Source organism: Amblyomma maculatum, chromosome 8, assembly GCF_055883805.1.
Source record: "Amblyomma maculatum isolate TAMU_Amacu chromosome 8, ASM5588380v1, whole genome shotgun sequence".
Taxonomy (NCBI): domain Eukaryota; kingdom Metazoa; phylum Arthropoda; class Arachnida; order Ixodida; family Ixodidae; genus Amblyomma; species Amblyomma maculatum.
In genome coordinates this window covers 101,596,745-101,623,264 of record NC_139351.1, presented here as the reverse complement: position 1 = coordinate 101,623,264, position 26,520 = coordinate 101,596,745, and the positions used below count along the sequence as shown (strand labels likewise).

The following is a 26,520-nucleotide window of genomic DNA, read 5'->3' as shown; positions in this document are numbered from 1 at the left end:
GAAGTATAACATGGAGAAAATTGAGCATGCTTTAAAGAACGGGGGAAGCCTTAAAGCGGTAAAGAAGAAATTGGGCATAGGCAAAAACCAGATGTATGCGATAAGGGACAAGGCGGGCAACGTCATCACTAATATGGACAAGATAGTCAAAGTAGCCGAGGAGTTCTATACAGATCTCTACAGTAGCCAAAGTAGTCAGGACCGTAATGAGATTGGCGGTAGGGAAAAACAGTCGGACGTTCCACCAGTGACGAAGGACGACGCCAAGAAAGCACTAGAAACTATGAAAATGGGGAAATCAGCTGGAGAGGATCAGATAACTACAGATTTGCTGAAGGACGGGGGGGGGGGGGGGGGATATCGTGCTAGAAAAACTGGCCACCCTGTATACGCAGTGCCTGGTGTCATCGACGGTACCGGAACCGTGGAAGAATGCAAACATTATCCTCATTCACAAGAAAGGGGACTCTAAGGACCTTAAAACTTACAGACCAATCAGCTTACTGTCTGTTACGTATAAGGTATTTACTAAGGTAATCGCTAATAGAATCAGGACAACCTTAGACTGCAATCAAGCAAAGGATCAAGCAGGGTTTCGGAAACGGTACTCTACTATCGATCATATCTATACCATTAATCAGGTGATAGAAAAATGCTCGCAATATAACCAGCCCCTATACATAGCATTCATTGATTACGAAAAAGCATTTGACTCAGTTGAAGCCTCGACGGTGATGCAGGCATTGCGAAATCAGGGGGTAGACGAGACGTACGTGAAAGTGCTCGAAGATATATATAGTGGCTGCACAGCAACCATAGTTTTGCATAAAGAAAGCAACAAAATTCCCATAAAGAAAGGTGTTAGGCAAGGAGACACAATCTCCCCAGTACTATTCACAGCTTGTTTAGAGGAAGTATTCAGAGACTGGGAATGGGAGCAGTTAGGGATAAGGGTAGATGGAGAATACCTCAGTAATCTGCGATTTGCTGATGACATTGCCTTGCTAAGCAACTCGGGGGATGAACTGCAAATAATGATTGATGATCTAGACAGAAAAAGTAGAAAGGTAGGCTTGAAAATCAATATGCAGAAGACTAAGGTAATGTTCAACAGCCTCGGGAAGGAACAGCAGTTTACATTAGGTAGCGAATTACTGGAAGTAGTAGGCGAATATGTCTACTTAGGGCAGGTAGTAACCGCAGATCCGGACCATGAAAAGGAAATAACAAGAAGAATAAGATTGGGATGGAGCGCAGTTGGCAAGCACTCGCAGATTATGACTAGCAGCTTACCGGTGTCGCTCAAGAGGAAAGTATACAACAGTTGCATCTTGCCTGTACTCACCTATGGGGCTGAAACGTGGAGGCTAACCAAGAGAGTTCTACTTAAGTTGAGGACAACCCAGAGGGCTATGGAACGAAAAATGGTAGGGGTAACATTAAAAGATAGAAAGCGTGCAGAGTGGGTCAGAGAAATAACTCAAGTTACCGACATTCTAGTGGCAATTAAGAAGAAGAAATGGACATGGGCAGGACATGTAGTGCGAAGAGAGGATAACTGATGGTCGCTGAGGGTAACAAACTGGATTCCAAGGGAAGGAAAGCGTAGCAGGGGGCGGCAGAAAGTTAGGTGGGCGGATGAGATTAAGACGTTCGCAGGGGTCAAGTGGATGCAGCTAGCACAGAACCGGGTTAAGTGGAGAAATATGGGAGAGGCCTTCGCCCTGCAGTGGGTGTAATCAGGCTGATGATGATGATGATGCTTAAGTTGATCGCGTTGGCAGTTTAAGAACAACAAAACGCGCATGTAAGGATCATCTGTCGTAATTGCGGGAGATCTCAACCAATAACTTCAATTTATTTACTTATTTAATTTATCAGCACTGCAATCCGCGTAGGTGATTTTAGCAGGGTATTATACCAGCTAGGGCGGTATCGGTGGTGTTGAATTGCTGGTATAAGTACCAATGGCGTTAATGAATATAGTTAAAAGATATGCTATAGCTTTATATGGAAAGAGAGCCGTGGCTAGCCTTGACCGCCTAGTAAAGAGCAGAGACATTAGACTGCCAACCAAGATCCGTATAACTAGTGCTATGGTCTTTCCAATTGTGATGTATGGATGCGAGAGTTGGACTGTGAAGAAGGCTGGCCGCCGAGGAATTGACGCGTTTGAATTGTGGTGCTGGCGGAGACTCTTGAGAGTTCCTTGGACTGCCAGAAGATCTAATCAGTCGATATTGTCGACCATAAACCCTGACTGCTCATTGGAGGGTCAAATTCTAAAGTTAAAGCTCAGCTACTTTGGTCATCTGATGAGAAGAGAGGAGTCGCTGGAGAAAGATTTGATGTTAGGAAAGGTTGAGGGTAACCGGAGAAGGGGTAGGCAGCGAACGCGATGGTTAGATGGCATCCTCGAGGCGCTGCAGATGAAGTTGTGTGAATATTAGAAAGATAGTGAGAGAACGGAAAGCGTGGCGTGATATGGTTCATAGGGTCACGAAGAGTCGGACACGACTGAACTGAACTGATAGCTCTGCCAAAGGGCAGTGTCAACTGATCAGTGAACTTCAGTTTTTTCTCACCATGCAGGCCTCCAGTGGGCACATATATAAACACAAGGTGCAGCAGTCGGGCATTGCTCCAGCAGTCTGCTGTACGGCGCTTGCACAGGCTTCAATATGCCACAGTTTCATCCCGACATAAAGGGGTGTATGTGCAAAAGTGGTAAACGGAAATCTTCATTCCTACAACAAGGACGTGGATAAGCAGCGCATTTTGTTTCTTCGATCAGTGCTTTTTCATTATTGCGCAAAGAATTGCACTCTCCTTCGACCGTTTCCTACATCACCGAGACGGAACTGCTGATCCCCGGAGCGAACTAACAAGTAAGGTCATACAAAATCCACTTCGATTTTCATCGCGATGTTATTTTGTATTCAGATACTTAGAAATGCGATCACGGATCGCATCTAAGTCGTTACATATTCCAAAAGTTGCGCTGAAATGTATGTCAGCTGTATCTGTAGACCTTGCCCTCTTAGAGCCATCGCTCTTCAATACTACCAGCTACGAAACTTCTCATAGGGCCAGTAATGTTCTCTTCTACGTTTGGGTGTCCGCTCGTGGGTGGGAGTGGCTTCCAGGGAGGCACTCAGCAGACGGTGTGTATTAACGTAGCACAACCGGCGTTTATGCCTTCGACACAATACAACACACACACAAAACACTATCTGTTACGCAGTTCGCCGCAACTTACCAGTAGTACCGAGCACGGTACACTCACGGCTCGCAAGCCGTTAAAAATCGGGCCAGGCGCGCACGACTGCCCGTAAATACGCGGAGCCCTCGGGCGACCGCGGGAGCTTCAAACCACGCGACTGCTCACAGTCGCGGCTCCGTTCGAACTGGAGTTCCCTCCCCGCCAGAGCATAGCCCCGCGACGCGCAGCGCGCCCTCTCTCTGTTTTACGAGCCGTGTCACTCGTGTACGTTTTACTTTCACGCGGAAGATAGCCGAGATCGCCGCCTCTCCCCGCGGGGGCATTGCTCGCCGTTAGCAATGTTTAGTCTGGCGGTTTCTTCCGAGCAGTTCCGGTCTTTGCAGACACATGCGAAACCGGAGAGCGATGCATTCCTGCCGTCCCGGTGCTCTGTCTCCGGAGAAACACGGCTGTTATATATGGGCTTGGAGTGCGCACATCGAGGCCCGCCCGGCGGGGAGAATCTCCCATTGCCGAGGCGCCGACATCACTACAGGGCCCATGTATCAAAAAACTGCGGTTTAGATTGGTCAAAATTCAGATGTAAACGAATAGTGGCGGCGCCCACGGCCATTAAAGGAAACTGCGTCTAAATTTCAAACTTCCAGGTTATTGATAAACGCACAACCACTATGGAAAATAAACTAAGTCGATGACTTGCAATGGCAAAAATTCTTAAATGTAACAGCCATATAGTTAATGAAGATTGAAAATTAGACAAAAACGTTATTTCCAAACGGCAATGACGGCAGTATCAACTTCTTCTATTGATCACTTCCAGATAGTGACAATTCATAGGCACCAGAAAAATGCGTACAAAAACTACGAGGCTGGGACTGGTAGGTCACCGAGCCTGCCATTGGATTCGTATCTTTTGTAGGCCGTCATTGCACCCGCCACCGCTTCGGTAGTGTACGACGGCTATTGCAACGCGCATCTCTCTCTCCCTCTTCTGTTTTTTTTTTCTTCTCTATTTTCCTTTCTGTCCTCACAAAACAGCGGAGGTGGGTGTCACTTTTTGAAGCGGGGTTTCTCAACTGGTATGACCCAAAAGCTCTGCTTAGAACCAGCACGGATAGACGCTATGCGGTTTTTAAATAACCCGACACTGTGAATGACTCCGTATAGCAAAAAGCGTCAAGGTGCGATTTTAACCTCCCGCGGTTCTTGAACGTGCACCAACGTTGTACAGCGCAGGCACCTGTTTGAGTTAAGCGATTCGCTGCTCATGAGCTGATCATTTTAAGTCATGCAATAAGTAATTTTGCACGTGCTGTATCCGGTGCGTGTGCATTAGAGCCTAGCTTAAAGAAATAAACAATGGTGTCGCCGTAGTCGTCTGATTATTTTTTGCGTGCCATCTTCAAAGTGCCGTTCCCAGCATTTTTTTTAAATCACGAAAACGAAGTAACCAGTTAGGCTTAGTCATATTCGTATCATTGATCACGTAAGAACGAGCGTATTAGGTGATGCCCTACGGAAGCTTGAGCATTGTTTTTGCGACTGTATACGGAAAGAAAACGAAAATACTACACAGGCCTGTACGGGTGGCTCTGTTAGCTGAGCCACCATCGGCTGAGGAAGTATTCACGCGCGCTTTGTGGGCCCCTCCTGCACGTGCCTCTCGATCAAGCCTGAATTCAGTGGTCATTTTGGCGCGTGTTTTGAAATGGTTTACCCGACTCGCCTCGACGCCTCCGTTTCCATAACAGAGGGACTCCAAAGAGAACTTGGCGTCCTCTTAGGACAAGAAATATTACACTAAATGCTCTATCACATCCAGCCGCACGCACCATGAAAAGACCGTTTACCCTCCACCTGCCCGGACATCTGCGCATCTGTCATCTTTTTTTGTTCGCACCCCATGGGACTGGAATGACTTGCCAAACACCGTCATACTTCATTCCGACCCATCTACCTTCAGATCATCCATCGAATGATTCATGTACTCGTCATCCACTCCCTCATGTAATAATGGGGCCTTTGAGGTATCAATAAATAAATAAAATAAAAATAAAATAAATGTGCGTACAGAAGGGCACAGCCAGACGACAAAGGCGGCGCAAATCAGACAGTCGTATCGCATTTCAGCCAGCCTTGCGCCTGCAGTAAGGTTCTTGGAAATTACCAACTGCGTCCCGTATGCGGTAGGAACAAAGCGGTCGTTTATTTCCGCGCATGCCACTAAAGGAAGCTGAAGCAATAGAGTTTATCAGTGTGCATAGTTTTGTTTGCTGCTAGCTTATTCAGGCCGTAACAAATGAGTACTGCCTGACGGCATCCATTCAGCGAGTAGATTCGATTCGGTTTACGGTGTTTTAACGTCCCAAAGCGACTCAGGCTATGAAATACGCTGAGGACTCCAAAAATTTCGACCACCTGGGGTTCTTTAACGTGCACTGACATCGCACAGCACACGGTCGCCTATAGCTTTTCGCCGCTATCGAAGGGCGACAGCCGCAGTCAGGATTCGATCGCGCATCATTGGACGCAGTAGTCGGGCGCCCTAACCACTGCACCACCACGGCTCGTATAGAGCAAATAAAGAGGAGCAAAAGCGCGCAAAAACGACCTGTCTTAGGTTACGGAAGAAACATAGACCGCAAATTAACGTACACAAGAGAGAAAGTGTTTTCAATATACACAGTGTAGCATCATAAGAAACCCCGCATTCTAGAGATACCGTCTTTTGTTTATTGCGATAAGATTTAAGGAGATGCTGGAGCCAACTTCACCTTCCATCCTAACCTAATGAATGCCTAGTAAAAATGAATGTAGAAAAAAATAAGTAACGTAAATGAATAAACAGAGCACGCTTATGAGATTCGGAAGCCCATTGGTTAATTGAAGCGCTATGGGGAGTGTTGTTTGCCTTGCAATGGACATAGTCAGGCTGATAATGATGCCGAGAGTTGTTGTGGCTGTAGGAAGAAGGAAAAAAAAATGCACGGGCCTGCTACTGGCTCTGTAGCTGAGCCACCTCCACTGCCTCGTGCGGACAGAAGAGAAAATAGAGAAGAAAAAGAGGGAGAGAAAGACGCGCGCCGCAACAGCCGTCGTCCACCACCGAAGCGGTGGCGGGTGTAATGACGGCCTACAACAGATACAAATTCGTGCCAGGCTAGCCCCCGCCGCAAGCGGCGGTGACTTACTTCACTGATATCAGAAAAGTGTCAAGGGTTGGTCTCTCTAACGCCTCACGTTCAGGTAAAAGCAAAAGTGGCTTGTTGGGCAAGTTGGTTGGACATTGTTAAAACAGCGCTAAAAACACGGACAGATCGAAAGACAATGTTCGTTTGTCTTTCTATTTGTCCGTGTTTCTAGCGCTGTTTTAAGATATAAGCAGGCGCTCGCAGGAGGCGTTTGGAAATGGAGTCTGCATTTATGGGTAGATCACGGCATGCTGACGACAAAGACACTACTTTGATGGAAAATCGTGCGTTTATATACTCAAGAAAACACCGAGAATTTACACCGCTGTAAACGCCTGCGGCGCATTTTGAATGTATACGTGATTTCCGACGCAGTTTTCAGGCGTGGGTCAGAGCTGGGCCAAGCTACACCTCTATTCGGTTCATAACTCTAATCATGGAGGCTGTTTTGGCGCAACTTCACATGTTTGATTCTAGTGGCAGGAAAATTTTTGAATGAAAGAGAAGAACCTAGTTAATAGTTCAAGACTTGCATTTATTGCTCGCTGCTGAGAGGGTTGGTCTGCCGTAGAAGGTAATTCTAAGCTCGGCATAAACTAGACGCCGCCAGCAATAACATCGAGGACGTGATGGATCTCTGTCGTCTGTCGTGGTGGAGCTGTTAATGGGCTGAGAGAGGGTTGGATGAGTGAGTGAGCTGAATTGCCGCGGCGGGGAAACAGGCCCACGTACTGAATAGTAAAGATGAGTGGAGTTAGCTTTAAAGAGGATGACAATGATGATAATAATAATAATAATAATAATAATAATAATAATAATAATAATAATAATAATAATAATAATAATAATAATAATAATAATAATGAAGAGGCGCTGCCGAGGGGGCCCAAACGAAACGAAAGGTAAGAACTTTTACGCTTAACAGAAAATATACCAGTAATCCGGGTTGCCGTAAAAGCCAAATGATTGTGCAACTGTGCTAATGGACGTTGATTGCTTCTACACATTTCACATTGGCACAATAATTCTCAGTCAGGCGATAATTACCTCGCCTTTTAAAATTATTGTTGCTGTTATATTCTGTTGCTGTGCCTTCTTTTTGGGTACTAATGTAGTGGTTTATTGAGCCTCAGTCAAGCTTCTTGAGGAGTTTTTAATCCAGGGGAGCATCCAGCTAGCTGTCTAAAAAAAAGTAAAATCGATCGATTGATTGATTGATTGATTGATTGATTGATTGATTGATTGGTTGATTGATTGATTGATTGATTGATTGATTGATTTAAAGCGCCTTGACAGCATCTTCATGTTAGACTAATATTCAAACTTAGAAAGCCATGAAATCGAGGTGAAAGTTTCGTGGACCCGGACTCTTATTAGCCACGATTCATGCGGCGTCTAGAGCCATTTCAGGGGCTACGGCCGAGGTCACAGGCACAAGCAGATTACCGCGTAGCGATCAGAACCGACTTCACAGATGCTCCGCTCCTCACTCGCGACTCCCTGTGGTGAAAGACAAAGGACAATACGAAATCCATTACAATACGCTTGCGCGCATTCATCCACAGAGAAGGTCTGCCTTCGGGGGCGGTTCTCTCTTGCCCGATGGCTCTTCGGAAGCTCAAGTACCTGCACGTATGAGCGCCCTGACGTAACCATATACTAACAAAAATTGACTGCTTCAGAAAATGTTTAACTGCTAACAGCCCGTACGGGCGTCTTCCGCATCCTGTGTGACCTTGAGCGTGCCTCAGTGAACGGTTTATAAAGACCCTTGCGTTACAGATGTTCTCAATATTCTAAAGTGTTCACCTGCCCGCTGACGACTGCGTTATCCTCGACAGTCACTGGCTGGGCAATCCACTCCATGGAGAATCTCTAGCATCTTCAGCGCGTTTCGGGTCATGTCAAAGAATGGTATGCTTCCAATATCTTTGAATACAACAAGACGACGCGTATAGTTTCATTTGTTAATCGGTAGTCATATATATATCCGACACCAAACTACTACTTATGCGCCTCTCATCAATATTACCCATGTCTTCACATGAGCACCTAGATATCTTGTTGACCTAATATCCATAATAATTATTATTCTCATAACATCCGGTTTTAATTTTCACATGCTGAATGCTCGCGTGCGCTTAACTGGGTATGCAAAAACGTGTCTGGATATTTAAGACATAACGTGTGACTTACTCTGTCTTGAGAGGCTGGGTTTCCCACCCAGCACCTCCACCAAACTGTTACGGGGGGGTTCCCAAACGAAGAGCCTCACTTAAAAGTCAGGAGCACCTCGGAGACACCAGTGCACCACACAGCTTCAGCTTTAGCGTCGACGTTCTTCCGCCCAGCATCCAAAACACCTTCCGTCGTCTTGCGACACCTTCGGCTACATTCGTAACAGTATATAACTGGCTATTTAAATCTATATTTCGACCAAAGCTCGAATATACCGAGTATGCATGCGAACTGTGGCCTCCACTATACTAACTTTTCTATGGTCATTTTACTCATGCATAGGCCTGATCATGCTGTCACGTACACATGACAGTACTCACATAAACATTGATGCTGACGCACTGAAAAACTATATTTTTCTTTGAGCGAACCTGGCCTTGGCTCAGACGGAACTATAATGACCGTCGGAAAAGGTCTCGTTCTATTTAAAAGAGGCAGGGAACCTTAAAAATAGTGTGCATGGGATAGCGACATCTCGTGAACAACGGTAAAGAACAACGAAAATATGAAATAAACATAACTAAAAATGACTCGCACAACATTCAAAAATTATACTGTTAGTATATATATATATATATATATATATATATATATATATATATATATATATATATATATATATATATATATATATATATATACAGATTTGAAATTGCTTTCTTACGTGTAGCGCTTTATATATATATATATATATATATATATATATATATATATATATATATATATAGACAATATATTTCAAATCCTCCCTGTCCCAAATCTGGATCCCGCCAGAAGATTTTGCATTTTTATTATGTATCGCCTATTCCATGTCGTTATAGCATGTACGCACGTCTGTCACTTCATGCGTCAGCAATAAAACCACGCATAATCGGCTGAATAAGCAACCCTTCTGAGCACATTAGGAATTCCTCTACTGGACTGATTAATATAGGAGCAACTTGCCAACCAAAGCCGAAATGTTTTCTGCCAGTCACATTCCTTAGTGAACACGCATACGCTACCTAGTTCTCCAATCCACCCGCTCAATGTAATCCCCCCGCATTTTGGAGTAACAATGAAGCGAGACAAAAAAATGCCTCATAAACGCGGACAGTAACTTGTGATATAGCAGAAAAAAAAAACGGTGTAAATTGATAACAGAATGCCGGAACGGAATATTCATACCTTGTTTATCGTGAGATACGAGGCGAATCTCAGTAGCAGACTATGACCCATCAGTAAATGTTGCGCGAATTGTTTTTTGTCGGCAAGGTCACTATGCAACGCCTTCCAAAAACAACGCAAGTCATACGCCCGTCCATGTAACTTTCGTTACCGCTTTGCATTTTCTATCCCTCGAGTAACCTACGTCTATAGATGCGTAGCGCAAACGCTGGAGGCCCATTGACAAAGCAACGCTGATTGTGTTCTCCCTTAGCTGCAGCCTTTCAAACGCCTCTGCATCACTCCACGTCCGAACACCGTGCTAAGTGGCGCCTGATAACCGTGGCCACCAGGCATTGCAAACAGAAGCTACACAACTGTACATCGACGGAAGATAATGTTGCAGCACGCGGCTGCAATGGGCTGGTGGAGCGATCGATCGTTCGATTAGCCGAGTGGCGTGGTCGTTGAATATCCGAAGAATCTGATCATCAAGCACAAGTCGCCGGAATGCAAAACGAAAGCAGCCACACAAAAAAAAAAAAAAAGGTTAATATAAGTGTGCATATTTACGCTCTTTCATTCTTCTCGCCAATGAAATGATTATGTTGGACCATGGGAACCAAATTGAAACCGCGAAGGCTTTTGCGATACAATCTAAAACGTCTTGTGCGAGTTTGTGCATAATGATCCGTGAGAACATTGGGCTAGGTAGTTTATGTTTGGGAGAAGAAATCATGGCGAGCTTATACAGACATACACGAAAAGAATCGACTCAGGACAGGTGTTGCATAACGGTTTGTAAAATGTTATTGCGCAAGCACATATACACACTTGATTAGGGTAGCTAATGAGCATCATAATGCACACACATAAGGAAGCGCGCGTGTGCATGTAGGTACAGGCTTTGTCAAAAGTGCAGAGCCCAGTGGATCGTAGCCGTCTAGCGGAGCTCATTAGGATTAGTGGAGGTTCTTCCCATAGGTAAGGGTAGGACGAAAAATCTTCTTACTCTAAAGAGATTTGGAACATTGTAAATAAATTACAAGCCGCACGAAGTGGCTCAGAAGCAGACCCCTTGGAATCTACACTTTTGACAAAGACTGTACTTCCTGTGGCTGTCTCCGTTTCCTATTTACGTCGTAGTACAAACCCAGTGTCATTGTGGCTAAAGTGCGGTTTCTAGCCCCTCGCGTCGTTGACCCCTACGGAAACACTACGTGCGACGAAGATCTCGGCCCGGCTGGAAACGACAAACTGGGGCCCCGGGCACCGATTACAGCGGGGGCGTGTTTACAGCATCCGCCCTCTCCCTATCTCCCCACGCGTCGCCACAACTCAGAGGTGTGAATTTACGCACCTCACCTGACAGCACGGTGACGCTGTCTAGTGTGCTGCAAGACGAATCCATAATCGGTCCCGCGGCCGGCGAAACGCACACACAACACGCGCAAGCGCTCGCTTTCCGTCGAGGAGGGAAGTCGCCGCCGTCGATTCCGTCACCACACCTGCTGCTGATCCGGCTCGGCTTCGCTGCGCGGCGCTCACCGCTCGCCGCTAGTTGAAGACGAAACACAGCCTCTTGTCACCGCCCCATTGTCGGACCGGCAGCCGCAATCGCGATGGGGGAAAGGAGGACTAGGGAGGGAGCTGCAGCTGTTGCACACCTGATAAGACGCCTTGCTATGCCCGGCCTGACGGAGAGCGGGCACGGTAGGGAATCTTGCCGTTTTTTAGGGTGTGCGGCCGAAGCTGCCAGGAGAGCGGACGTGATCAATGTGCACTGCCGGGTTAGATTAAAACGCCAACAATGTTCCCGGCGTGTGTATGTGGGACGAAATCGATTTGTAATCGGTCGGTAAATGTAGTACACTGCTCAGTATCCGTTGCGTAGAACAATGGCTCGCACCAACCGATTACTGCAGCCGACTGAAGGTTGTGCTTTCTCCGGGTACGTGTTTGCGATTGATTTCAGTCAGGCCGCATGTACAGTTACCCTAAGCAGCCAGTGTGATTTTTTTCTTCTTTCCTTTACAAATTAAACATAGCAACCAACGTCATAATAATGCTACATTAGTTGAGTAAGTTCCAGTGACGTCACATATTTTACTGGAACGTTACGTTAGCGTTAAAAATGGACAATAACCTTACGTGTTCCATGGCAGCCATTAGCTAAGCCGTAAAACTGATTATACCCTGACCAGTTCGAAATGTCGTTTTTATGATAGGGTCCCAATTAAGGAAGATCACAAATTACGATGTTATTATGACGGTCAGATTATGACCATAAACATAGCAAATGTTTTCAAGCATTGTGTCTTGGAACTTCTCCCACAGAGCAGTACGCGATAATGTTTTCCAGCTCGCGGAACTTTGTATTTAAACATCTGGCGTTACTGCATACGCAGCCTGAAAAGTTAGTTGCAGAGCTTCGCATGTTACCCATGCGCCACTGCTTCACGGCTGGTCATAAAATCTCGACACCATGCGACGTCAGGGAGCGAGTGCACGAATTGCGTCTATACTGACTGAGGCGCATTGCAGCGCACGTTGCCCTCGCTGCCCCTTGTCCGATCCTTGAAAATTGCCCAAGTTCTGAGCGGACCTCAACTGGCGACTCAGGTCTCGAAGGGCTGCTTTACTAAAGTTCAGCGAAGGTTGCATATTTCTCGTTTAAATATCGAATTAAAATCTGGGGAAATACCCACTCTAATATCCATTCGCAACGCTTCACGGGCGCTGAAGAGATTGCATTAACATCAATATATCAACGCTGGACAAAACTAAACGCAACATTGTTGTAACGGTCTGGTGCCACCCCATAAATGTAAGGTGGATGGGTCAAAGGACAAAGTCGCGGCGCAATAGTGGCCGCAGGTGGCCCAGGGCCGGTTTAATCGGAGGGGCATGGAGAAGGCCGTGGTCATGCAGTGGGTGTAAGTAGTCTCATCAATATTATGATAACTCATAACTATCAGGTATATAAGACGCAGAATATTTTAAGAACAAAGGTATAACCACGTATAATGCTCGGTGTCGCCCGGAAACCTTTCATCCTTTGCTCGTTTTCGCGCCAAATTAATGCATATTACTTTCACATCTGCGACGGAAAGCACTGGAAGCGAGCGCTCTAGTATGTGAGGAAACCTGCTTATGAGAAGTGCTGTCTTCGAACGTCGCGAACACGTGTATTTTTCCCCTCATTAATTAATTGCCTGTAACTGCTGTTTATTTTTATTTTTTCTGTCACTGCGCTGAGCAAATACTCAATTCATGCCAACAACACCAAGAGGTCGAGGTTACTGTACGGCTGGCGATTGCGTTTCGATGGAGGCAAAACGAAGTGGCGTCCGTGTGCTGCGCGATGTCAGCGCACGTTAAAGATCCCCAGGTGGTCGAAATTACTCCGTAGCCCTCCACTACGGCTCCCCTTTCTTTCTTTCCACTTTCACTCCCACCTTTTACCCTTCCCTTACGGTGCGGTTCAGGTGTCCGTAGAGCAAGTGTGACATACTGCGCCTTTTTCCCTTCCTGTGAACCAATTATCAATTATCGTTATCTGTACGGCTGCTTGCGCTACGCACAATGCAGTGGACCTGTCACTTTCCCCATGGCAATTGACTAACGGATGAGGCAAATCAGTCGATATACATACCAGCCAAGCCGAACACAGGAAGTTCATCGGTGCGGCATCGGCGTCCTCGCAGTTACACGACAGCGGCCGACATGTCCTCAGGGATAATTCGCACTGGCATCTGCATAGAACCAGACGCTCATGAGAAAACACGGAGTTCGCCCTGCTAATGATTCTATCTCTCGCCAGTTCGCTAAATGGGTGACGCCACCAACTGTGACATGAAGGCGAATGTGGAAGGAGCACTGGCTTTAGCGCTGCAGTGCATGTAACTTTGGCTCATGGAAACCGACTGATCAATCAATCAGTCAATCAACCGATTGATCTATAAATACTGTATAGAGTATACAGGAAGGCGGTTGCTCTCGGTGCTCGTGACCACACTGATAAATCTCTGCTCGGGCTACTCCAACTTTGCGATACTGCCGTTTCGAAGCTTTGCCGCTTTTAAAAACCTCGCCCTTACTTACACGGACGCTAAATTACTATATTTGCGAAAAAGTAACCGAGCAGCCGCGCAGACTGCTGGGGTAAGCTCCAAGCAAGGCGACGACGCAGCGCTCGCTGCCCCGCCTCCAGGCAGTAAATTTGCTGACGTAAGACTCCGCTCTCCTTTCTTGAATGAGGAGTGTGAGCATAGTATGCATGATAGTATGGGTGTCGTGTGATTTCGCGCCTGCAGCCAGATTATACACCCGTAGCAGGGAAACAATGGCCACCGCCGGAGAGCGCAACGTTGCTTTTTGGCCTCGAGTTTGCTCCCACAGCCGACGTGGCATTTCGGTCACTTTTGGTACAGTGGCTAGTATACTCATAGCATCGAACGTGAACACGAAATGAGGGTAGCTATAGAATTTCATTTAAGCACAGCCTGCAAGCATCTCAGTTCCCCGAGGTTTTCCTTATTAATTAAGTAATGCCGCTGAAGAACTCAAACAAAATAAAAAAATGGCGGCAATTTGGAAATTAGTTCAATGCTGAAGTGTATGCTAATCAATTATGTAATGAAATTGTCTTCAGCAGCAGGTGTTCTTTTCTTGGCTCACGGAAGAAAAACAGACAAATTAAACAGCCCAGGCAAAATCAGCAGCAAAGCAAGACGATGATTCCGAAAATAAAATTACATCTAACCCAATGCTGTAATTCTTAAGCTGCTCACCTAGCTATTCGGAAAATAAAATTCACGGTGAAAAAACAAAAATAAATAAACAGCGGCGGTTTACCTTGGCAAAGCAAGGATATAAATGCGATGTTTACAGCCCATGTTTAGAAAAGTATTGCTTTCTAGAATTTCGTTCTTGCCACGTTTAGCTAAATACTGAAATACTTCTTGCACAGCAGACTATTGGATGTGTGTCGGGCGATCTGCAAAATGAATGCCTTATTCAGTTGTTGAACACCGGAGAAGAGCTGGAGCATCTGTCATTCAAATGGATGTTTCGATGTGTTAGTTACGTTGTTACGAGAGCGAACAGGCACCTGACGGTGCCTTGCCACGGGTTAACTCTGCTGCAACCTGTTTGCTTTCTGTTTTCAGTAGCGCCGTGAAACTTGCTCGCGCTCTCACCACTTTAAGTGCCCTTCGATAACAAGACACGATGCGATTTCGACTACACTTGCTGTATATAGATAACAGAATAGGTTCTAAACATAGCTGATAGATAGCATTATACGGATCCAAACCTATGGCTAGCGCACCTGCTGATTTCGTTCTCCAGCATATAATGAAGGAATTGTCGAAAAAAAAATACATTTCTCAGGACGATAATCAGTACAAGATAGAGGGGAGTAACATTGAACTTTGGAAAAGAGACTTTGCCAGAAAGACTTGAATTTCTTTTTGTATTTCGATATCAACAAGCCAATTTATGGTAGCAGATATATATATTTTTTTCTAAGTGCATTAACGATGTCTGGCTTGTAGGGTAGGTCTAAGAGGGGAGGCGATGCGCCGGGCAGTATGACCGACCATCGGACCAAAACTCGGAATTACGTACTTTTTTTTTTTTTTTTTTTTTTTGTGACGGATGGGGAAGCGGGGAGAGAGGATCGAAGACTCGTTATAATTTGGCAAGTGTGGTGAAGTGTTTTGATGAGCCGCTCGTTCGGCCAGGTAATTAAGCATGTCGTTCCTAATTTTCCCTCTTTATCGCATTTGTTTCGTTTTAATGAACCGCGCAGCATGCAGGTGGCGGACCATTTCGATCTTTTTGATTTTAAATTGACTTCACAATCGCTATTCGGGTGAATTTTCTGCTTCAAACGGCGGTCAGGAAACATGAACACAATTATTATAATTAAATGAAACAGAAAAAATAGCTTAACCGTTCTGAAACACCTTTATTACACATACCCAGAAAGTTTGGACGAATTCTGGTAAATACTTTCGGAACGCATTTTTTTTTCTACATATTGTACAACTGCCATATAACAGTCAGGACATCTGCAGATCCACCCTTGGCAAGGTGGAAGTTTTTTGCTGTTTATTTTCAACAAAGCACTGCTTTACTATGGCAGTTTTAATTGCTCGTGAGCGGACGTCAAACTTCAGAAGCAAAATTTTTCTATACGCTTTCACTTTCTTTTTTTTTCTTTTTTTTTTGTAGCTCAAGAATATATTTAGAACACGCAAAGTTTCGAGGCAGCTATAGTATTAAATCCGCTCTACATTTGAAAGTTTCAGACATTAGCAAGAGGCATCACGACAAGCGAATACTGGCGACGCTGATTCGACCTGATTTTTGCATGATGAACCCCCCCCCCCCCAAACCGTTTCTCAGTGTGATCACAAAGGATCCGCCAGGCTGGAGTGCTATATAGAGACGATTCTTAAGTTATGAAATCAACCCCTGCATACCATTCTGTCCACGAGCAACGGCTTGGCCCTATATAGTCCGGTGCGAACGAGCGTGGCGTAATAAGTAATCACGCCGACTAAGAATATGTCTGGGTGCGACGGCAGCGGGCCCATGCATATTTCATCTGTTGATCCTGTTTAAAAATCCCGGCAAACCTGTACAACATATCTGCACCATTTGGTATCGCCAAACAAAGGTAACATTCGCGTAACAAAGGGAACCAGCGACAGAGGCTGCACAAGATATGCATTTGCCTCCAACAACAATCAAAACGAAAACTATATGCAGAGAGGCAATGCTGCTCTAATGGCGTCGTTTCGCTGTGGGCGGCTATCTGGGAGCCGCCGACCGGCGGCCGGCAACCTGGCGTCCCCATCTTGCACGCATATCAAAGAGGTTGGCCCCATCATCCTCTAGTCCACTTTCCCGGCATAAAATATGGTTCCCCCCTCTCCCCGCTCACCCCCACCACACGTCCTCCGCCGTTTTACCGTTGTCCGCCGCCCCGTCCTCCTCCGAGCCCGCCGTGGACGCTCCATTCACGGGACGCGCCAAGCGTAGCGTGACGCCTGTACGCCGCGAGGCGCGCTACAAGCGCGTTTATAAACGAATACGTGAGAGAAGAAGGCGGTTAATGGAAGCAGGGGGAAGGGGAAAGGGTCGCTACAGAGGGGGCCACAAAGATCCACACAAAGATGCAGACCGAGGGGACTCCAAAAATGAAACCATCCGTCACGTGGCTCGCAGTTGCAGGGCCACGAGAGTGCCGTGCGAACTGGAGACTGCGCTGACGCTCAAGGCGATCACCGTGGCTAAGGGTGAGGACGACAGCGACAGTGGAGGTTAAGCGTGTGTGTGCCTGTGATGGGTCGAGAGACCCAGATGACGGGGTGCAATATTGACGGACCACCTCTTCCAAGGCTGGATTGACGTCAACGTGGTAAGCCGCACCCAGGTGCGTGTTGCACTCACGTTATCTGCCGATAAGCGTATCGGTGGGATCGCCAAGAGAAGTGTTTCTTTGCGATCCCCAGAAGACCAGTGGCAATGGTACAGCGCCTGCAGATTTCTTAATATCATCACTGCGCCTCATTATCACGGTTGCTCTCTCTCTCCGTCTATCAACCTCTCCGTTCGATAGTATAAGCCGTCGGTTACCTCTTCGACGCATCATATGCCTTCAAAGGTCAATGACCTGATGGAGTATGGAGTGAAATGCCAGAGCACATTGAAGAAATCCCCTGGGCGAAAGAGGGGGAGGGGGGGGGGGAGGGCTCTACTAAAGTGTTGCTTTCTCTTAACGCCCTTTCACCACCTTACTTTACTGCTGGGCGGGCTATGTACAGATGTTCACCGTGGGTGAAACAGTCGCTGTGCCTTTCTTAATGATCACCCCACACATCCTACGACGAAGTCCAACTCTTTCCAACGGTTTCCACAGGAGCATCTCACAATAGTTTATTTGCCTCCTCGGGGGCGCCGAAGTGTTATTTTGCATGACGTGCAGGGCTTGCAGGCAAATCGATAACAAAGGACGAACTCAAGTAGGGCAGCATGTAAAATGTGACCGCGTGTCTAGAAAAGAACCAGAATGCGAAAGCATAAGTAACCCATCGGATTGGCGACAATGTCAAAGGTGCGAGTGAACAAGCAAACGAAGTCCTATTCACTTTGAAGTTAGGACCAATCGTCGCCGCGTGTGCCTGCTAAGAGCACAAGCAACGGAACCAATCACGTTGATAATCTTCCTGATTACGTTTCACCGTTCGATCAGATACCAGGTTATCCGCTTTGTTAATACGCTGGCAGATACCGGATGAATTGTTAGCTTTAATCATTCCACTATCTCTGCCCATGCAGATGTCTATAATCGATATTGCCGTCGGTTTCATGGTACAAATTCGACACAGAAATGACGTGCCACCCTTCACAACGACCTGTCACTCGCTTTGCATGGTATAGTACATATAAGTCTCCGATACATTCCTTCCAGGTAGCATCTCTTTCGAGTACATATGTTCATTGTCACAGCATTGCTGTAATGAGGAAGTCATTGCTCTAAGTCATAAGAGGTGATATAAAAACGTCATGTTCGACTTGATACAACCCTCTATTGCAACTTTCATTCTAAGGTGCCGTAGTACGTAGTGTGTGAATAGTTCCAAATTTTGACTCTTCGAGGTCCTTAAAATTTACATCTACACCCGCCGCCAGAATGCGTTTACACTTTTTTTTTCTCCGATCGCGAACGCTTCTCCGCAGTTGGGTTCCCTATCAGAAAACAAGGCGACGGTATTTAGAGTTGGGAGTGCGCGGACACGAATAGCGGCAAACGTTATTCAAAGAAAGCATTGAAAAAAAAAAAAAAAAAGCGAACGCTGCAGGTTCGTACAGTGAAGGTCATAAACCCCACCTTCGTCCGCACGCGACGGCGCTCCAAACAAATCGAAAAGAGTGCTCTCAAAACAGGAGCGGCCGAGTGGAAGGGGGTGGCGAATTAACTACAGACACGCTTGTTAGATCGTGAAGCATGGAAAAGGCACAAACGTCGAACAAAAGGGACAACATTAACAAAGAAACGAGCGAGAACTGCAAAAAAAGAACTCGAGCGCTGCCCGAACGGAGCAAGCGATGCGTGTCTGCTGCAGAGAGATGTTTGTTCTACGCACTACAAGGGCCATCCGCAGGACATCCTCTGGCCCAGTTTGAGCGCTGTGAAAATTTAAGACAGTCGAGAGGTGGACGCGCCAAGCTCACACTCGGGGGTTCCAGCACGTCTTCTTCGGCGTAGGCAGTAAAGACAACACGCAAAGTTGCTTACGAGACTAGGACGATGTATCATCATCATCATCATAGTGGTCAGTTCTTGTTACGTTCCCACCAATTCAATGGGCTCGGTTTTCAGCCCATCTATAGACTATCCCTGTCCCGCGGCGGGCATATGAGCAAGCTATCCAATTAAATTTCCTAATCTCGTCCACTTATCTAGCTCTCTGCCGACCCGGCCTATAAGGTATCCCGCTTGAGATATCTGCACCTGAAACAAAGCGTCGGGCAGCTGCTCCATGTAGCAAACCCTCGCAGAAAGCGCACAGAACGTGACGCTTTTCAGTCTGATCACGTAGAAGACGCGTCACGAAAGAAGACACGCACGCGCGCATAGAATTCGTAAACAAGAGTTTGTTTCCGTTTAATGAGTGCAAACAGCGGATACTGCATTTCTGCTCGAAGAGATTTAATAAGGGGTGTGCGAATGCTTTTGGTTTGGTTTTGGTTTTGGAGTTTAACGTTTTAACGTCCCAAAGCGACTCAGGCTATGAGAGACGCCGTAATGGAGGACTCCGGAAATTTCGACCACCTGGGATTCCTTAACGTGCACTGACATCGTACAGCACACGGACGCCTTGCTTTTCGCCTCCATCGAAAAGCGGCCACCGAGGCCGGGATTCGATCCCGCGTCCTTGGGAACACTAGTCGAGCGCCCTAACCACTGCGCCACCCCGGCGGGGTGGGCATGCTTTTGCCGCACCGAATCAAATACGAGCAGATTATTCGTGCTAATCTTCGCTCAACCACTTTAACAAATATTCGTGCAAAACGAGCAATCGTGCGAAACAATAAAGCACCAGAGACAGAGCTGCTGCACGGTGCTGTTGAGACGTATGGAGTTCTGAACCATTTAAACGACGGAATTCTTGCCTCCACTTTAAGAGGTCATAAATCGAAGTCAGTATATCACCTCGATTACTATAACGCTCTACGCATACAAAATTAACAATTCGCAATGGAGGACGAAAGATATGAAATTAGAGCCTTTATACTTAACCAGCCAAAGGACGAGACGCTGGGAAGAAGAGGACAGGACAAGGCTGGTTCCCTCATCCCTTCCCTGTGTCTCGTCCTTTGGCTGGTTAAATATGAACCCTTACCAACTTGCCCAGTCGTCAACCTTGTTGAAGCCTGTATACCTCAGAACATGAGTCGAGTGACAGCTACTTATATCAAATAAAATAAAAATTTATGAGCCATGGCATCCAGAACCGGCCATCTAAGTTCGCTAAACTTGTCTACGACCTAACGCTTCATCCAGTTCATGTACAGCGCGAACATTACGGATGCCGCCACATGAATGGACTGCATCAGGGTGCTGAGACAGTGCATATACTGATCGCGAGAGGATGGGGCATGGTGTCTGCGTTCTATCTTTGGAAAAGCCGGCGAAGAAAAGTTCTGCTGACCTTCTTCACACAGAGCTAATCGGAAACGTATTCGGAATGCACAGGATATATTCCATTTGTTTTTAATAATTTTGAGCACGCACTATTTTATTAATGCGAAAGCAACAGCACTGGCGCCGGAAGTGTCCGTAAAATGTGTCGCCGGAGGTTGGTCCCCTCGTGGCATCATCACCAAGTGACGTCATCAGTCAATGTCAGGATGACAGTTGTAATTCATGAGTTGCTCCACTGATTTTAGTGACTGGAATGATAACCCGATTTTCGCAGACCCTTCTGTCCCGAGCCAGACAAGCAACGCAACCATATTCGTTCGACTTGGAAAGTGGGGCTCTACACACCTGTGTCCCGACGTCTTTCACATAGCGTGGGATATTCCACGACCGTATGTACCAGCAGTATGTTTAAAGTAGCAATGCCACAATATGAGGGATTAATAGTTAAGCGAGTGACAAGGTGGATGTATGCGAACGAGTGTGAGCAAGGGGAGCCTCGGGCGGAGGCACTAGCACTGCCCCGCCTTAAAAGCCAAATATTTTGAACATGTAATCTTACTGCTTTTAATGTTACGACTGCCTAGTTAATTCTGTACTTCTTAGACAAATTATCCTCATATATGTGACAATGAAAATTCCTTTATGAAGGGCGAGCCTAAGCTCTATAATGGATATCAATGTTTGAAACTGATTACTTAAGTGAATGGTATTAAAGAAAAATATCTCTGCGCTCGCTTCAAAATATGCGCAGATTATGGCATATGTTTATTAGAAGAGGATAAACTCTAAATGTATGCTGGTAATTTTTTTAATTGGCCACAGGCTTTAAAAAGCTGCTAACGGCTAGAGCCCAGCTGTCCTGCACCATGAAAGGGTTGCATGATTCGAGACGAAAAACAGCATGTTAGTGGACCAGGACGGACTTAAAGCAAATAATAAGGCAAGATAAGGCGTTAATTCGCTTCTTGTCCGTTGAGCAGGTGTTTCGTTTGCACATAATTTTTTTTATTATTTTTGGGCAGCCCCACCATAATATACGTCCTTCCCTTCAAGTCCATACTCTACACCTCCCTGTTGTCTATCATAAATATATGTCAATCTGCCCAGTTTCCTTCACTCATCATCATCATCAGCCTGACTATACCCACTGCAGGGCGAAGGCCTCTCCCATATTTCTCCACTTAACCCGGTTCTGTGCTAGCTGCATCCACTTGACCCCTGCGAACTTCTTAATCTCATCCGCCCACCTAACTTTCTGCCGCCCCCTGCTACGCTTTCCTTCCCTTGGAATCAAGTTTGTTACCCTCAGCGACCAACGGTTATCCTCTCTTCGCACTACATGTCCTGCCCATGTCCATTTCTTCTTCTTAATTTCAACTAGAATGTCGGTAACTTGAGTTATTTCTCTGGCCCACTCTGCACGCTTTCTATCTCTTAATGTTACCCCTACCATTTTTCGTTCCATAGCCCTCTGGGTTGTCCTCAACTTATATAGAACTCTCTTGGTTAGCCTCCACGTTTCAGCCCCATAGGTGAGTACAGGCAAGATGCAACTGTTGTATACTTTCCTCTTGAGCGATACCGATAAGCTGCTAGTCATAATCTGCGAGTGCTTGCCAAATGCGCTCCATCCGAATCTTATTCTTCTTGTGAATTCCTTTTCATGGTCCGGATCTGCGGTTACTACCTGTCCTAAGTAGACATATTCGCCTACTACTTCCAGTATTTCGCTAGCTAATGTAAACTGCTGTTCCTTCCCGAGGCACTAATCGTAGTTAAAATATTGCATCTGAGGGATGCATAGGGCGACGACGGGGAGGCCTTCGTCAGAAAGCGGTGCTTCGAACGGGCCATAGAGCACTGCGATAAAAAATAAAAGACAAGAAGTAAATAGAGCTAAACAAATTCCAGCGCGTCCTCAAAGAGGCTGACGAACCGGCGTGAAAAAGTTGACGCTGCTGACCTTGCGGGCTGGAAATGCGAAACAGCCAGCTGAATTCACCATGCGCCAGCGTCACTCTAAAAGGAATTGTTAGTACCCCCCCCCCCCCTTATTTTTGTTAAGTAGGCCATATACCTGGCACCACATATGTGACTCGGAACAAAAGAGGGGCAGAGTGCGAGGGGAAAATGCCGTTACACAACAAAAGATAGCACGGGGAAAAAGAAACAGCAAATCTGCGTAAACTGAAAGGATAAATACAAGAAAGAAAAAAAAGAGGACAGGGTGCATGTGTGTACAACATCCCCTCGCTTTTCCTTATCTGGGCGCAACGAGGAAAAAAAACCAAAAAAGGGGGGAAGGGGGGGGGGAGATGGGGGGAGTGTTCACCACTGCCAACTTCGGCAGCGATCACACAGGCGCGAGGTGAGTGAAGAAAGCTTACTAAGTAAAAGTAAAAGAAAAAAAAAGAGATTAGAATAAAATCTAGGGCTACATAGAGAAGAGAGAGAGTTGACAACCTTTTCCCCTCTCCAGAGGGCCAACAGAAGACAATCCGGTCAACACGGGGTCCGTCATGCGTGCACCAAAAGCCGGCCAGGCGTGTAAATGAACAACTAGCGAAATGAAGCGGTGCCGGGCAAGAAAGGTGGCGCACAATGCGAGGCCGGTGCCCCAATGACGAAGAGAATGCATATGCGTATGAATAGGGCCATATGGACCAGCGAGAATGGTCCGCATAAACGCACAGTGCCGCCGGAGTTTCTATTTCGGAACGGCCGATGCCCCCAACGCGTGCGGTGGTCGTCGTGATGGTGCTGTCCCATAGGGTGCCGAGGGGCTCCTACCGTGGGAGTCGTCCTCGAACGCCACCAGGAAGTCGCTAACTGCGTTTGAGAAGCGTTCGTTGCGAGCCAGCCAAGCCGCCGAGTCTTTGTAGGGCTGCTAGCTGTGACGAGGAGCCTACATGACAGCAGCGTCGAGGGACACTGGGGCAGCCACGCCCACGGAACGCTGAGGGTGTCAAGAAGTTGACAACACCCGTGTAGCTAGGCGGTGAAAGTCGTTTTGCTTCTTATTAGCGATTATTTAGGTCAGGCGTCGACCAATCATGCGTGGGCGCATCATTCGACATGCGCACACCTTCTGAAGCCGCAGATGTACAGATGATCTCAAGCGCGACGATAAATACTGAACTGATTCAGAGTTGTCAACTAAGTAACGCCAATCTTCGCGCTTATGCGAGCGACGAGTTGATTTTCCTTACAGGACATGACGATCACCGCGTCAATTTAATCTTTTTGGTTAAGGTACTACATGGACGCCAAGGTGGGGAGTGGCGCGAAATTTCCGGTTAATTTTTAATTTTAATGCCATTTTTGTACACATTTAATAGCGACAAGCTTTTATGTCATTTGCCACCTCTTGATTACAGGCGCTCAGGAGCTAAATTGTATCCGATGCCTGGCGTGACAATACGGCACTGGTCGGTAAGGTGACTTGTAAAATGGAGCAAATCACGTGCTATACACCCTTCCTATAAAATGTATGCGCTCTGCATATTCACGAGAAAATCCTCAAACAGCATTAATACTCGGCGACAGGTGTACTACGCCGGTGATGATCTCTGAGTTGGGGATAGAATGTAAGAATTTTATCAAACCTTTGTCGAGCTAGCTTTCAAATTGTCAAGCCACACTGCTTCGGGTCACTTAATGCGCAAATATGTCATTTAGCTGCATCTTTCCAGTGTCCACAGTACTCTGCACATTGTCGTCAACGTTAGAAAAGGGCGCCCTTCTTGTAGGCCTCACATGTCTCATTCCCGCTAGTACGTGCGCGTACGTACAGCCTTTATCAAAAGTTTGCAGCCCAGGGGGTCTACTTCTGAGCGATACTATGTGGCTCGTAATACATTCCCAGGTTTCCATACTTCCTGAAGGCAAGAAGAGTTTTCGTCCTACCCTCTCCAATAGCTAGAACTTTTGCGATTATTACAGAAGTCATATTATATCTTAAAAGCAAACCCTCTGGGTTGTAAACTTTTGACAAAGGCTGTACATCATTACAGCGGTCGGAGGATCGCCCAAAATTGCTACGATGTATCTACAGTATTGTGAACAAAATACAATTTAACGCTTTGCCACAGTAAAACTTGAGCGCCCTCGGCGGCAGCTTTTCGGTGGAGGCGAAAAGCAAGGTGCCCGAGTGCTGTGCGATGTCAGTGCACGTTAAAGAACCCCAGGTGGTCGAAACTTCCGGAGTCCTCCACTACGGCGTCTCTCATAGCCTGAGTGGCTTTGGGACGTTAAAACCCCACAAACCAAAATTTGCGTGTGAGTTCGATGGCAAGACAATGTGAAAGGTTTTTCACAAAGAAAAATATTTATTACCATATTAAGCCGCAATTTGTTCGTAGCAAATTTATTAAACACCTGCTTTCAGCAAACCGCGAAAGTATCGGCGACAATATGCGTTTTATACTATAAAAAAAATGAAGCATAAATTTCAAAAATGGCTTTTCACAACAACGTATTGCCGTCAGTTCTTCGCAAAAAGGCACTTCCCGTAAACCACCTCTTGCCGCCGCTGATGCATGACGCCATAGTCTATGTTTTCCCAGTCTTTCGACAGATGGCCGTGCTTTCACTCAGCGCTGGTAGCTATTTTGTTTCCTGGACGAAGCGCGAAGCCTATGCAAAGATATGAACTAGAATAATCTCAGCAGACCTGCTTTGGCACTGCATAATGTCCACCCTCCAGATCTACCAACTTTTCAAAAACCTAAACAAACTCTTAAGGACGCGCTTCTGTCGAAACACATGTCTAAAGCCTAGGTTACTGCGTGCCAATGGAAGCAAGGTCGCTTAGGGTAACAAACTGGATCCCAAGGGAAGGAAAGCGTAGCAGGGGGTGGCAGAAAGTTTGGTGGGCGGATGAGGTTAAAAAGTTCGCAGGGGTCAAGTGGATGCAGCTAGCACAGGATAATTGGAGAAATATGAGAGAGGCCTTCGCCCTGCAGTGGGTATAGTCAGGCTTATGACGACGATGATGATGATCATCATCATCATGATGAAAGCATTATCGTTCCAAAAATTCCCTGATATACCCATTTGCTCATGATATCTTGAACTCGGTGAAAGGAACCATCTCTACCAGATGATAATCAGGTCCATTCTATTACGTTCCTGTATCTGTTTTTACCATCGAATGTTGATAACAAGGTGCATATAAACTGCGTCGGGGAGAGTTTATGCCAGGGATCACATTCTTCCCGCGAGACAACAGCTTGCCTTCGTGTAAAGAAATCGTGGCTTTCCATTGACCCTTATCTACATCGTGTTCATTTGCCAATGTCATCCTGGAAGCCCGATTATTTTCAGACCTCAGTGAGGGGCGTGAAATGGTCTACTTTTGTTTCGGTATACACGGCTCATGACGTTTCACAGTCCGCCCCTGCATAAAGGCTTTGGAAATGTCATTTAACTAAGCGTCGATGCATTTTTCGGCTCGTGCTAACAATGTCTTGCTCGACGACTTAGATTATCCATCTGGCGTGTCCCAATGAAGACAGAAAAATGAGACCGCTTCTGGATCTATATTCTCTTTACAACCTATGAAGGCACCGATTTCGCTACTCTAAATGCATTGTTGACATATGTTGTCTCATCTTAAAGTAGTGGTCACGGATTTTGCCTTCCGAACAGTCTTGCTGAGACTACGTCCACCTTGCAGTGTGTGCATTGCTTATATAATAATAATAATAATAATAATAATAATAATAATAATAATAATAATAATAATAATAATAATAATAATAATAATAATAATAATAATAATAATAATAATAATAATAATAATAATAATAATAATAATAATAATAATAATAATAATAATAATAATTTTTGTGGAATTCATTACCATTCACAATAAAGCAATCATCTAACATTCATGCTTTTAAGCGTAGTTTTCGTACTTTTCTGCTATCGCGCTAAATTTTTTTTTTCATTGATAAGAAATACTTATCCCACATTCAATTGTTTCCTCTGTTTTACAT

General features: G+C 46.0%; 1 protein-coding gene across 5 annotated transcripts in view; it reads right to left on the bottom strand.

The window, feature by feature from the left end:
* The window catches only part of LOC146182009 (1-phosphatidylinositol 4,5-bisphosphate phosphodiesterase delta-1-like), a 155,382-nt gene that overhangs the window by 98,734 nt on the left and 30,128 nt on the right, over nucleotides 1–26,520 (bottom strand). For 3 of the 5 annotated variants that reach the window (XM_084577010.1, XM_084577012.1, XM_084577011.1), the window contains one exon: nucleotides 13,454–13,553. Coding sequence is in view for 1 of the 5 variants with exons in the window: in XM_084577009.1 (XP_084433135.1) it covers nucleotides 11,164–11,209 (46 nt within the window). In the remaining 4 variants the exon portion in view is untranslated. Of the gene's footprint in view, nucleotides 1–11,158; nucleotides 11,383–13,453; nucleotides 13,554–26,520 lie in introns of those variants that run through there. The other 2 variants (XM_084577009.1, XM_084577013.1) reach the window with 2 other exon arrangements.